The sequence below is a fragment of the Leiobunum rupestre genome, chromosome 6 (genome assembly GCF_980474605.1).
Source record: "Leiobunum rupestre chromosome 6, qqLeiRupe1.1.hap1, whole genome shotgun sequence".
Lineage (NCBI taxonomy): Eukaryota > Metazoa > Arthropoda > Arachnida > Opiliones > Sclerosomatidae > Leiobunum > Leiobunum rupestre.
In genome coordinates this window covers 28,103,432-28,117,989 of record NC_143389.1, presented here as the reverse complement: position 1 = coordinate 28,117,989, position 14,558 = coordinate 28,103,432, and the positions used below count along the sequence as shown (strand labels likewise).

The 14,558-nt window shown below is 39.2% G+C and overlaps 1 protein-coding gene across 3 annotated transcripts in view; it reads right to left on the bottom strand.

Annotated features, from left to right (window-relative positions):
• The window catches only part of tna (Zinc finger MIZ domain-containing protein tonalli), a 262,606-nt gene that overhangs the window by 121,093 nt on the left and 126,955 nt on the right, over nt 1–14,558 (bottom strand). For all 3 annotated transcript variants that reach the window (XM_090176869.1, XM_090176871.1, XM_090176870.1), the window contains one exon: nt 10,008–10,176. In XM_090176869.1, the coding sequence (XP_090032995.1) occupies nt 10,008–10,079 (72 nt within the window). In that variant the 5' untranslated portion in view covers nt 10,080–10,176. The remainder of the gene's footprint in view (nt 1–10,007; nt 10,177–14,558) is intronic.

The following is a 14,558-nucleotide window of genomic DNA, read 5'->3' as shown; positions in this document are numbered from 1 at the left end:
ACATTCCTTTCGTCTCGAAAACTACATTCGAGTTCTGTCCTTGTTCTGTGGTACGTTAATTTCATAATATTTATAATAAATAATTATAATTAATAATTCTTTTTACAGGTATATTAGATCTGCAAACCTCAACTAATTTGGTAAATATTAGAATATCTGATATAAATTAGAATAACTAATTTGTCCAAGGTGCCATAAGCCTATCTAATCATAGGCTTATGGTGGTGCTTAATGAGTTTGTATTAAATGAACTGGACCGTTTGGACCTACCAGGTATGTATATGAAACGCATCTAATCTAAATCTAAAATATAGTATTGTTGTACATTGTACAACAGCATATGTTTCTTTTTAAAAAAATCACCGATTTAAATCGATTTATTTTTATTTTATTGGTTTTTATACAATTAATGGCTCTTTTCTTGATAATTAACGGATATTTTACTTTATCAGTTAGCTAATCTTGAATTAAATTAAATTTTAATTAAATTTAATTATCTACGTCTTTTATTTTTTAAGAAACCCATTTTTTTGCTATTTATTATTCTTCCCGTAAAATACATTGTGTTATTTAAATCCATGTTTCTTTTTAAAAAAATCACTGATTTAAATCAGCCAACCATGGGAAGTTCATTATCCTTTTTAAAAGTCCACAGAATCGTTTGAAAAATTAAAAGCCGAATTACACATAGCTCCTTTATCCAGCAAGAGAAGTTAAGTGCGAGCGTTACCTAGTTGGTCTTAGGGTAACACGCGGATGCGAACGGGTCCTCCAATTTCTGCTATAGCTATCAACGCGTATGTGTGTATACTGGCAGCTCGTCTCCGCTCTCCATACGCGGCTGCCTTCTCCAAGAAAATGGCCTTTCGCGAACGCCTACAAGGCCTCCGGGCGAATAGCGCAGAATGCAGCGCGGGGGGCGAAACAGGCCTGGATCGATCCCTGGCCGAAAAGGAAGAGGCGATCCCGAGAAAGCCATCCCCGCCTATAAAACAGAGAAAGAGGTGAGGTGAGGTGAGGTCGGGACCGGGAGGAGTGGGATGACGCGCGATCTCATCCATCTTCCGGGAGAGAGAGGAGCGCGCTGTAGCAGCGTCAGTGGACACCTTGTTGCTAGGTGACCGAACGCGACCATTGTCGGGTTAGGGTGAAAGGGGGCGGCACCACCGCCCCCCCTCGGAGGCTCTAGCCCCTCCGCAGAGTTGCAGGTTCCGGGAGAGGGAGGGGGGGACGTCAAAGGTTGCGCTGGAAAAGGAGCCGTTTCCTCGAGGGGTGTAAATGACTTCGACAAAGCGGTGCTTCTCTAAATATTCCCTCTTCCACGATGACACTACTGGCCGCTTCCGAGATTAAGGTTTGATCTCCCGCTTCACAATCGCCGACCGAATTACAGACTACGATTGCGTCCCAAATTCGTACGTTTCTCTAATGGAAAGTTTCGTTCAAACCACAACCGAATTCGCCATTTGGCTCGCCTTCTCCGAAAAAAAAAAACAATTAAATCTTAAATTTAACGCCAAAATCGAACTTTGAATTTTAACAGTTTCCAGCTCCAGAAATAGTGATGGGAAGGTTACATTATATTTTAGGCCAAATCCGCTATCACGTGGTGAAGAAAGAGGAGGAGCTACAACGAGCTTAAGGTGTTTAGTACTTTATTTGGCACGCGCGTTTCGCACGTGGACTTCAGATATTTATCGAGTCCAGCGCGTGTTCTCAATATATCTTCAATAACTATAGCTAGTGACGTCTACATTTACACGTGACCTCAGGTATTTTATAGTAAAACCTATTTCGAGAAAAACTGGAGAATTTGCCCCAAACATCGTTTATCATTTCACAATTTTTTAAACCAATATTTCTTAATTATAACAATAAAATTTTGGTAAATGTATCTGCTAGAACACCCGATAATGGAATTAACTAAAAATATTCATAAAAAAAACATGGGCGTTTCATATAAACCGGTGAATTTGAAAATTTACACGCAACAGGTTTTTAAACTTTTTAAGAAGGTAATTTTCCTGATTTAATTATCTGCACTTTACGAGATAATCCCTTAATCCCATAGTTAATATAGATGGTAATTTGGTAATTGTAATTTTCTATCCTAAAGCGCTATCTAGGTTTAGATTACTACACCAATATTTAATGAAACAGTTATAGAAGACCAAAAAAAAACACCCTATTCAGTGTTTTAAAACCTTTCGAAATTTCTATAAAGTTTAACAGAAATCCATACCTCTACTTGGAATGCTTATCCTGCCGTATCGCGTATGGTAAGATAAATCTTACGGCTTTGGCCCCGCCTACGAGAAAAAAATTCCCTCTCACGTTGGTGTTTGTTAAGTTAACATCGAGACGAAAATCTGCCGCGATAAGCATTCCAAGTAGATAGTATGGATTCCTGAGTTTAATAACAAGATGGGTTAAGCAAATTATTTTGGAAATTTTAATTTAATTCAAAAGTATAACTCTCAGATTATTTGTTTCAGCTCTCCATAGATGAAATATGGGCCCAGAATTGAGAGGTACCTAAATCACCTTCAAAAGAAAAACGGATTTAGTTATCTAGTATATTATACTCTGTTTACGCTCACAATATGAGCAGGAACTCATGGCGGACACTAAGACGAAACTTTCCCCACGGTTTGCCTCCCGATCTAGAGGATTGTTGTGACCTGGCGTTACATGGCGTAAGGGAACCTTGGTTTGGCGCTTAGCTCATTTTGCGCATTTAGGGTGAAAGTGAGCGCTAAGTTATCGTTTTCGAAAGGAGCGAAAAGGATCTGAGAGGAGTGCGGATTTAGAACTTCGAATGTGTGCTAAACTTAAGGAGAGCCTATTTCCTTTGTCAATGAGCGCCAAAAGAGAGGAGAGCCGAATTAAATTCTCAATGAGCGCGAAAAGAAAAAAGAGCCTATTTCGTTTGTCAATGAGAGCCAAAAGAGAGGAGAGCCGAATTCAATTCTCAATGAGCGCGAAAAGAAAAAAGAGCCTATTTCGTTTGTCAATGAGAGCCAAAAGAGAGGAGAGCCGAATTCAATTCTCAATGAGCGCGAAAAGAAAAAAGAGCCTATTTCGTTTGTCAATGAGAGCCAAAAGAGAGGAGAGCCGAATTCAATTCTCAATGAGTGCCAAAAGAGAGGAGAGCCAAATTCAATTCTCAATGAGCGCCACAATAGAGAGTCGAATTCAATTCTCAATGAGTGCCAAAAGAGAGGAGAGCCGAATTCAATTCTCAATGAACGCCAAAAGAGAGGAGAGCCGAATTCAATTCTCAATGAGTGCCAAAAGAGAGGAGAGCCAAATTCAATTCTCAATGAGCGCGAAAAGAAAAAAGAGCCTATTTCGTTTGTCAATGAGAGCCAAAAGAGAGGAGAGCCGAATTCAATTCTCAATGAGCGCGAAAAGAAAAAAGAGCCTATTTCGTTTGTCAATGAGAGCCAAAAGAGAGGAGAGCCGAATTCAATTCTCAATGAGTGCCAAAAGAGAGGAGAGCCAAATTCAATTCTCAATGAGCGCCACAATACAGAGTCGAATTCAATTCTCAATGAGTGCCAAAAGAGAGGAGAGCCGAATTCAATTCTCAATGAACGCCAAAAGAGAGGAGAGCCGAATTCAATTCTCAATGAGTGCCAAAAGAGAGGAGAGCCAAATTCAATTCTCAATGAGCGCGAAAAGAAAAAAGAGCCTATTTCGTTTGTCAATGAGAGCCAAAAGAGAGGAGAGCCGAATTCAATTCTCAATGAGTGCCAAAAGAGAGGAGAGCCAAATTCAATTCTCAATGAGCGCCACAATAGAGAGTCGAATTCAATTCTCAATGAGTGCCAAAAGAGAGGAGAGCCGAATTCAATTCTCAATGAACGCCAAAAGAGAGGAGAGCCGAATTCAATTCTCAATGAGTGCCAAAAGAGAGGAGAGCCAAATTCAATTCTCAATGAGCGCGAAAAGAAAAAAGAGCCTATTTCGTTTGTCAATGAGAGCCAAAAGAGAGGAGAGCCGAATTCAATTCTCAATGAGCGCGAAAAGAAAAAAGAGCCTATTTCGTTTGTCAATGAGAGCCAAAAGAGAGGAGAGCCGAATTCAATTCTCAATGAGTGCCAAAAGAGAGGAGAGCCAAATTCAATTCTCAATGAGCGCCACAATAGAGAGTCGAATTCAATTCTCAATGAGTGCCAAAAGAGAGGAGAGCCGAATTCAATTCTCAATGAACGCCAAAAGAGAGGAGAGCCGAATTCAATTCTCAATGAGTGCCAAAAGAGAGGAGAGCCAAATTCAATTCTCAATGAGCGCGAAAAGAAAAAAGAGCCTATTTCGTTTGTCAATGAGAGCCAAAAGAGAGGAGAGCCGAATTCAATTCTCAATGAGCGCGAAAAGAAAAAAGAGCCTATTTCGTTTGTCAATGAGAGCCAAAAGAGAGGAGAGCCGAATTCAATTCTCAATGAGTGCCAAAAGAGAGGAGAGCCAAATTCAATTCTCAATGAGCGCCACAATAGAGAGTCGAATTCAATTCTCAATGAGTGCCAAAAGAGAGGAGAGCCGAATTCAATTCTCAATGAACGCCAAAAGAGAGGAGAGCCGAATTCAATTCTCAATGAGTGCCAAAAGAGAGGAGAGCCAAATTCAATTCTCAATGAGCGCGAAAAGAAAAAAGAGCCTATTTCGTTTGTCAATGAGAGCCAAAAGAGAGGAGAGCCGAATTCAATTCTCAATGAGTGCCAAAAGAGAGGAGAGCCAAATTCAATTCTCAATGAGCGCCACAATAGAGAGTCGAATTCAATTCTCAATGAGTGCCAAAAGAGAGGAGAGCCGAATTCAATTCTCAATGAACGCCAAAAGAGAGGAGAGCCGAATTCAATTCTCAATGAGTGCCAAAAGAGAGGAGAGCCAAATTCAATTCTCAATGAGCGCGAAAAGAAAAAAGAGCCTATTTCGTTTGTCAATGAGAGCCAAAAGAGAGGAGAGCCGAATTCAATTCTCAATGAGTGCCAAAAGAGAGGAGAGCCAAATTCAATTCTCAATGAGCGCCACAATAGAGAGTCGAATTCAATTCTCAATGAGTGCCAAAAGAGAGGAGAGCCGAATTCAATTCTCAATGAACGCCAAAAGAGAGGAGAGCCGAATTCAATTCTCAATGAGTGCCAAAAGAGAGGAGAGCCAAATTCAATTCTCAATGAGCGCGAAAAGAAAAAAGAGCCTATTTCGTTTGTCAATGAGAGCCAAAAGAGAGGAGAGCCGAATTCAATTCTCAATGAGTGCCAAAAGAGAGGAGAGCCAAATTCAATTCTCAATGAGCGCCACAATAGAGAGTCGAATTCAATTCTCAATGAGTGCCAAAAGAGAGGAGAGCCGAATTCAATTCTCAATGAACGCCAAAAGAGAGGAGAGCCGAATTCAATTCTCAATGAGTGCCAAAAGAGAGGAGAGCCAAATTCAATTCTCAATGAGCGCGAAAAGAAAAAAGAGCCTATTTCGTTTGTCAATGAGAGCCAAAAGAGAGGAGAGCCGAATTCAATTCTCAATGAGTGCCAAAAGAGAGGAGAGCCAAATTCAATTCTCAATGAGCGCCACAATAGAGAGTCGAATTCAATTCTCAATGAGTGCCAAAAGAGAGGAGAGCCGAATTCAATTCTCAATGAACGCCAAAAGAGAGGAGAGCCGAATTCAATTCTCAATGAGTGCCAAAAGAGAGGAGAGCCAAATTCAATTCTCAATGAGCGCCACAATAGAGAGTCGAATTCAATTCTCAATGAGTGCCAAAAGAGAGGAGAGCCGAATTCAATTCTCAATGAACGCCAAAAGAGAGGAGAGCCGAATTCAATTCTCAATGAGTGCCAAAAGAGAGGAGAGCCAAATTCAATTCTCAATGAGCGCGAAAAGAAAAAAGAGCCTATTTCGTTTGTCAATGAGAGCCAAAAGAGAGGAGAGCCGAATTCAATTCTCAATGAGTGCCAAAAGAGAGGAGAGCCAAATTCAATTCTCAATGAGCGCCACAATAGAGAGTCGAATTCAATTCTCAATGAGTGCCAAAAGAGAGGAGAGCCGAATTCAATTCTCAATGAACGCCAAAAGAGAGGAGAGCCGAATTCAATTCTCAATGAGTGCCAAAAGAGAGGAGAGCCAAATTCAATTCTCAATGAGCGCGAAAAGAAAAAAGAGCCTATTTCGTTTGTCAATGAGAGCCAAAAGAGAGGAGAGCCGAATTCAATTCTCAATGAGTGCCAAAAGAGAGGAGAGCCAAATTCAATTCTCAATGAGCGCCACAATAGAGAGTCGAATTCAATTCTCAATGAGTGCCAAAAGAGAGGAGAGCCGAATTCAATTCTCAATGAACGCCAAAAGAGAGGAGAGCCGAATTCAATTCTCAATGAGTGCCAAAAGAGAGGAGAGCCAAATTCAATTCTCAATGAGCGCCACAATAGAGAGTCGAATTCAATTCTCAATGAGTGCCAAAAGAGAGGAGAGCCGAATTCAATTCTCAATGAGCGCCACAATAGAGAGTCGAATTCAATTCTCAATGAGAGCCAAAAGAGAGGAGAGCCGAATTCAATTCTCAATGAGTGCCAAAAGAGAGGAGAGCCAAATTCAATTCTCAATGAGCGCCACAATAGAGAGTCGAATTCAATTCTCAATGAGTGCCAAAAGAGAGGAGAGCCGAATTCAATTCTCAATGAACGCCAAAAGAGAGGAGAGCCGAATTCAATTCTCAATGAGTGCCAAAAGAGAGGAGAGCCAAATTCAATTCTCAATGAGCGCCACAATAGAGAGTCGAATTCAATTCTCAATGAGTGCCAAAAGAGAGGAGAGCCGAATTCAATTCTCAATGAACGCCAAAAGAGAGGAGAGCCGAATTCAATTCTCAATGAGTGCCAAAAGAGAGGAGAGCCAAATTCAATTCTCAATGAGCGCGAAAAGAAAAAAGAGCCTATTTCGTTTGTCAATGAGAGCCAAAAGAGAGGAGAGCCGAATTCAATTCTCAATGAGTGCCAAAAGAGAGGAGAGCCAAATTCAATTCTCAATGAGCGCCACAATAGAGAGTCGAATTCAATTCTCAATGAGTGCCAAAAGAGAGGAGAGCCGAATTCAATTCTCAATGAACGCCAAAAGAGAGGAGAGCCGAATTCAATTCTCAATGAGTGCCAAAAGAGAGGAGAGCCAAATTCAATTCTCAATGAGCGCGAAAAGAAAAAAGAGCCTATTTCGTTTGTCAATGAGAGCCAAAAGAGAGGAGAGCCGAATTCAATTCTCAATGAGTGCCAAAAGAGAGGAGAGCCAAATTCAATTCTCAATGAGCGCCACAATAGAGAGTCGAATTCAATTCTCAATGAGTGCCAAAAGAGAGGAGAGCCGAATTCAATTCTCAATGAACGCCAAAAGAGAGGAGAGCCGAATTCAATTCTCAATGAGTGCCAAAAGAGAGGAGAGCCAAATTCAATTCTCAATGAGCGCCACAATAGAGAGTCGAATTCAATTCTCAATGAGTGCCAAAAGAGAGGAGAGCCGAATTCAATTCTCAATGAACGCCAAAAGAGAGGAGAGCCGAATTCAATTCTCAATGAGTGCCAAAAGAGAGGAGAGCCAAATTCAATTCTCAATGAGCGCGAAAAGAAAAAAGAGCCTATTTCGTTTGTCAATGAGAGCCAAAAGAGAGGAGAGCCGAATTCAATTCTCAATGAGTGCCAAAAGAGAGGAGAGCCAAATTCAATTCTCAATGAGCGCCACAATAGAGAGTCGAATTCAATTCTCAATGAGTGCCAAAAGAGAGGAGAGCCGAATTCAATTCTCAATGAACGCCAAAAGAGAGGAGAGCCGAATTCAATTCTCAATGAACGCCAAAAGAGAGGAGAGCCAAATTCAATTCTCAATGAGCGCGAAAAGAAAAAAGAGCCTATTTCGTTTGTCAATGAGAGCCAAAAGAGAGGAGAGCCAAATTCAATTCTCAATGAGCGCGAAAAGAAAAAAGAGCCTATTTCGTTTGTCAATGAGAGCCAAAAGAGAGGAGAGCCGAATTCAATTCTCAATGAGTGCCAAAAGAGAGGAGAGCCAAATTCAATTCTCAATGAGCGCCACAATAGAGAGTCGAATTCAATTCTCAATGAGTGCCAAAAGAGAGGAGAGCCGAATTCAATTCTCAATGAACGCCAAAAGAGAGGAGAGCCGAATTCAATTCTCAATGAGTGCCAAAAGAGAGGAGAGCCAAATTCAATTCTCAATGAGCGCCACAATAGAGAGTCGAATTCAATTCTCAATGAGTGCCAAAAGAGAGGAGAGCCGAATTCAATTCTCAATGAACGCCAAAAGAGAGGAGAGCCGAATTCAATTCTCAATGAGCGGCAAAAGAAAGGATAGCCTATTTCGTTTGTCAATGATCGGCAAAAGAAAGGAGAGCCTATTTCGTTTGTCAATGAGCGAAAAAAGAAAGGAGAGCCTATTTCGTTTGTCAATGAGCGCCGAAAGAGAGGAGAGCCTATTTCGTTTGTCAATGAGCGGCAAAAGAGAGGAGAGCCTATTTCGTTTGTCAAATGACGACCAAAAGACCTTAATGCCAATTTAGTTTTTAAACTGAGTGCAAAAATGAGAGGAGCGCCTGTTTTAATCTTAAATGTGCACAAAAAAAACGAGAACCAATTTCGATTTTAAACTGAGTGGAAAACAACAACAAAGGTTCGGCATTGGTATAGATAGATAGAGGGAACTAATACTGATCGAATGCCATATCAATTAAATTTGTATCAAGTGCCGCTGAGGAGAAATCGCCTTTTCGCGGGGACCTAAAGATAACTTTTGCATTTGAGGGAACGAAAAAACCACCTTTGATTAATAAAAACGTCGCTGCTTTGGCGTGGTTAGATAGAGGGAACTAATAGCAATCGAACGACGTGTCAATTAAATTTTTATCGAGTGCCATTGATGAGTAATCGACTTTTCGCGGAGTCCCTTTCGGAGCTAGCGCCGCGGCGTATTCACCACCACCACCACCGACAACGTCAAGAGTGAAATTAGCAGCCTCAATCCATCTATAACTAGAGGGGTGAACCTAAAAAGAGAGGAACACCGATTTCGTTTCCCAAATGCGCCAATTTCGTTTTTAAACTGAATGCAAAAAAGAGAGCGTAATTTATGAGCGTGAAAAGATAGAAGCGAAACTTTTAATTGCCCCGTAGAGAGCCGGTTACTGACGTTTCACTGAGAATTAGATAGTGAACGGAAGTATCGTTACTTATCTTGGGAGACATTCGCCAATTATAAAAAAATTAATTCCTAATCGCTGGTATGAGTTCCTCTCCGCCTACAGAGTTACTAACTCAAGCGTGTTTGAAGTTTTAATACACAATTTAACGATTTAAACAAAGCTTTCATTAGTAGTTAAAATATACTTTAGTTAAGCTTTAAAGCTTTCGGGGTGAAGTGCCTCTTGGTAGAGAACTCAAAAGCACTGCATATAGGTGTGGGTCTATGACATTTCGGTGTTTTTTAATTAAATAACAATATTGAATTATTTATTTTCAAAATTTACACTAAATATATTATACCTATTAAAAAAAACTACTCAAATTTTATGTCTAACGATTGACTATTAAATTCAAGTACGTTCGACTTGAAACCAAGTTGGAGAACATTCGAGCGGTTCCACATTTTTAAATTTTGCATACGGGATTTTGAGTCTTAAATTGATTTCAGAAATCGGAAACTTGATTATGGAGATTTCAGAGTACGATTTTCGTGTTAATTTCTGTTTTTTTTACTGATATTGAGATTTTAGAACTGATTTTCGCCCTGATTTCGGGATTTTTAAGTTTTTTAAAATCATTTTTCTTTAGAGTGTACCGGATTTGTAGAAATCTCGGAAACATTGTCTATCTATGCGGCCGCCCAGTCACTATGGAACTCCAGAAATTACCTCCAATCATGGAGGATTTAGTATTTACAGGAGGAATTTCGAAGGCCCATTGGCTCAATTCGACGTAGGGTTCCGTTTCGAACAAGCATTCGGTGGTACTTACATCTTTGATGCACTGAAGCCTTTCGTTGGTCTGCTGTATATGTCGCTCCATAGCCGTTGCCATGGCAGCCATAACGATGGCCCCACGCTCTTCGGGCCTCCAGTCACATAGGGAATGCTTTGGCCTTCTTACGTCGAAGACATTGAGTTCACTTCAAAAGATCGGATTCCTGGAAATACAAGATAAATATTTCACGATTAACAGTTTGTTGGCACTGCGTGTAAAGTTTAGATTAATTATAGGTATATCTTCGCAAAAGTAGTGCTTTTCCGCATCAACATATTGTGTAAAGCGAGCTTCCGAATTTGCCCCGTTGCGATTTCGCCCACCAACGCAATCTACGTTGTAGATTTAATTATATATTTTAAAAAGCTTTATTAAGTAGTAAGATATAGGTAAATAAAAACTCAAACCTTAAAAATCTAAATTGGGGTTTAAAAACTGATTTCAAATAAAATTGTTATTCTACGGCTCGATATTCCAACACTAGACCGGTTTCGCCCGTTTTGGGCTCAGTACTTTACAAATAAGTATGACGAATAGCAAACATTATTTTGAACTGATTTTCAGAGTTATTACGAAATCATGGTTTAGTGTTTAAATATGCCCAAGGCGAAATATACTTATAAGGAGACATCCCGAAGTGTAACCCACCGATTTTGTTCAAACTCGGCGAATTGGTAGACCTTCATGTAACTTGAAAAATCCCAAAGGGAATTTATTCAATGGGCAACCGTTTTGCCATGGCAACGAAAAATGTTTTTGACAACAAAAAATTTAAATTTTCCCATTGAAAATAACATGAGATTCTGCCGATTCCTAGGCCCCTGTGAAAAATTTTAACAAATTTAAAAATTTCTAAAATGCCAAAAATATATAAAAATTGACAAAAAAACATCAAAACTGATCAACTTTTGATCAATTTGAGGTCAAAATCCCATGTTATTTTCCCATTGAAAATAACACGGGATTCTGACCCACTACATAATTTTTTTCAATTTGGAAAAATAATTTAAATCAACAATTTTGAAATATTTTTTCAATATTTGTACTTTTTAAAATTTTCTCTCACATTTTCCCGATTTTAGCCATTTTGCTCAAATTGATCAAAAGTTGATTAATTTTAATTTTTTTCCTCAAGTTTTATCTATTTTTTCTATTTTTGGCATTTTCAAAATTTTTAAATTAGTTCCAATTTTTCACAGGTGGGGGCCCTAGGAATCGGTCGGAATCCCATGTTTTTCTAAATGGGAAAATTTCCATCTTTTGTTGTCAAAAACATTTTTCGTTGCCCATTGAATAAATTCCCTTTGGCATTTTTCAATTTACATTCATGAAGGTCTAGCAATCCTCCGAGTATGAACAAAATCGGTGGGTTACACTTCAGGATGTCTCATTGTTAGTTAAGTTTCGAGCTTAAGTTGGAGCTGGGCGAGAGTGTCATTATTAAGTAAGAAAATTAGCATTAAAACAATAGGAAGTGTCATACTTATCATTATTTTTTAGCTTTACGTAGAACCATAAGCGGATAATAAACATAAGTATGGCACAGAACGAATTCGGATATTGATAGACTGTCGTGGCGTGATTGCGAAATAGGAAGTTTCCGAACAGGAAACTCGTCCCTTCCTACTCTTTCCGTTGGCAAAATAGTTGTTTAGTTTGATGGCGAAAAATACGAGCGTACACGCGTTTAGGTTTGAAATACGAAAATAACTAACTTCTGAAATAGAGCCAGTGTTTATAATTGTTATTTTTATCTTTCGATTCAATAATTCTTAATTATTTTCCAAAGTAAGCGTTATTTACACATTTGAAAGCATTTCAATTTTAAATAGGCCTTGCCTGGTCCGTCGAAAAGGCTGCCGGCGGACCGGGCATCCTCCAAATACTAGGAGCAGTTCGCGGAGAGTTGTAGGTCCGTCGGTACGTAATTGTTTACGTTTTCATTTGCGAAACAGACTATCATTAAAAAATTTGCATTGGGTGAATAGGAAGTGTATTCATATTTATGGCTATTATCCACTTATGGTATAACTAATAATCCGAATGTCGTCAGGGTTTTTTCACAATCAAATTCTCTGACTTTTTCAGGTTTTTCCTGACCATCTCCGGAGATTTTCCCTGACTTATTTTGTGGCAAGATTTGGTATTTTTTAATCTATAGTTTAGTAAAAGTTTCCTATTTGGACCGAAATTAAATTCCCTGACTTTTAGATTAGTTTTTAAAATTCCTTGACATTTCCCTGACTTCTAGATTAGTTTTTAAAATTCCCTGACTTTTGGATTAGTTTTTAAAATTCCCTGACTTTTAGATTAGTTTTTAAAATTCCCTGACTTTTCCCTGATTTTTATACCCATATTCAAATTACCTGACGTTTCCAGGAACCGTATATCGATAAACGCCCAAACAAAAAGGAAATCCTTTACGAAATTTCTTAAAGATTGCGTTGGACTGCTCATATGTAGGGAAAATTGGTGGTTAATTTATTTAAAAAAACTGATAATGATTTCACAATAATAGTTCCGTTTTGTAAACGCATTGAGTTCAACGCCAACTCGAAAACGTTAAGTAATGAAGATCTAAAAGGCGAAGGGTACAAAACATCCGTCAACGCAGTAAAGAATAAGTTTGAAAAGGGGCAGGCTAAGACAATGACATGTCCACCACACGAAGAGAGAAGGCGCGTGCGGAGGCAAAGAAAGAGACACTAAATCAAATGTGACACGCGCTTTGAAAAAGAGTCGCCGGATCTTTGTAGCGTGGAACGGACGACTTTCGTTGAAGTGAGCCATCAAGGACGAGGGGCGGACCACTGAGACACAGCGTGTCCTCATAAAATAGATTTAAAATTTCAACTTATTAAATTGCGGTAGATTTTAGATTTGCACCTTTATTTGCAGAATTTTGGCGGTATTTCGATAATTTAAAATATGTACGTTTCAGACTGTTGGCGCCATCTGTTAAGACATCGGTTATTTAAAAAATCGCTCTCTAAAAATATGAACGTTTCAGACTTTTGGCTCCATCTATTAAGACATCGGTTATTTAAAAAATCGCTCTCTAATGGCGCTACTGCGTTAAAGGGAATATAACCTGCAAAGCAATCTTTACGGAAGACCCCTTCAATTTTTCATGTGTCCCTGTACAGTGGCGCCAAACATTTTTAAAGCCGAAGGCAAGAGCGGCCAGAGCTGCAAGCGTTGGTGTTCCACACCAAATACCTGAGGTTATATTCCCTTTAAATTATTTTCAGCCATATTAAATGTATGTCGGTCTATTTAATCTTTTTAAGAAAAAGCTACAGATTTGATTTTATCACCATTAAATCGTACCATAGCGCCTTATAAACTAACGATAATGATCACAGTACGAAATGGACTTCAGCAAGACGTTGTAATTAGTCAGAAAGTAATATTTAGCCTCAAAGTATGAGTATCTAATAAATTATTTTATTAAAAAATAGATTAGCCTTTTCAGTTTACATAAAGCCAATTCAAGTAACTCATAAACTGCTGGATTATCGACTGCTACGCAGCGTGATAGCAAATCGCCGGCTTTAAGGTCGAAAATCCAGCAGTTTTAATAACTTCTAAGGTTGACCGCTACGTGGCTCTGGGTGTAAACTGAAAAAGCTCATTGTAGTAGTATAAAACGTTGCTCTTAACGTCACTACACAGATATATTTGGCAAACGATTTGGCAGTAGCGATTTTGAAACCACAAATACGCCATTCGTTGCTCCTCTTCATAGAACTACAAATACGACATTCGTTGCTCCTCCTCATAAAACCACAAATACGCCATTCGTTGCTCCTCTTCATAGAACTACAAATACGCCATTCGTTGCTCCTCTTCATAGAACTACAAATACGCCATTCGTTGCTCCTCCTCATAAAACCACAAATACGCCATTCGTTGCTCCTCTTCATAGAACTACAAATACGCCATTCGTTGCTCCTCCTCATAAAACCACAAATACGCAATTCGTTGCTCCTCGTCATAAAACCACAAGTACGCAATTCGTTGCTCCTCTTCATAAAACCACAAATACGAAATTCGTTGCTCCTCCTCATAAAACCACAAATACGCCATTCGTTGCTCCTCTTCATAGAACTACAAATACGCCATTCGTTGCTCCTCTTCATAGAACTACAAATACGCCATTCGTTGCTCCTCCTCATAAAACCACAAATACGCCATTCGTTGCTCCTCTTCATAGAACTACAAATACGTCATTCGTTGCTCCTCCTCATAAAACCACAAATACGCAATTCGTTGCTCCTCCTCATAAAACCACAAGTACGCAATTCGTTGCTCCTCTTCATAAAACCACAAATACGAAATTCGTTGCTCCTCCTCATAAAACCACAAGTACGCAATTCGTTGCTCCTCTTCATAAAACCACAAATACGAAATTCGTTGTTGCTTCTCATAAAACGACAAACAGGGTTCGTACGAAATTTTCGGATTTCAAATCCCTGACTTATCCAGGTTATCCCTGATTAAGTTTTGGGGCATTTCGCGGACCTTTTTGGTAATATTCCTGCT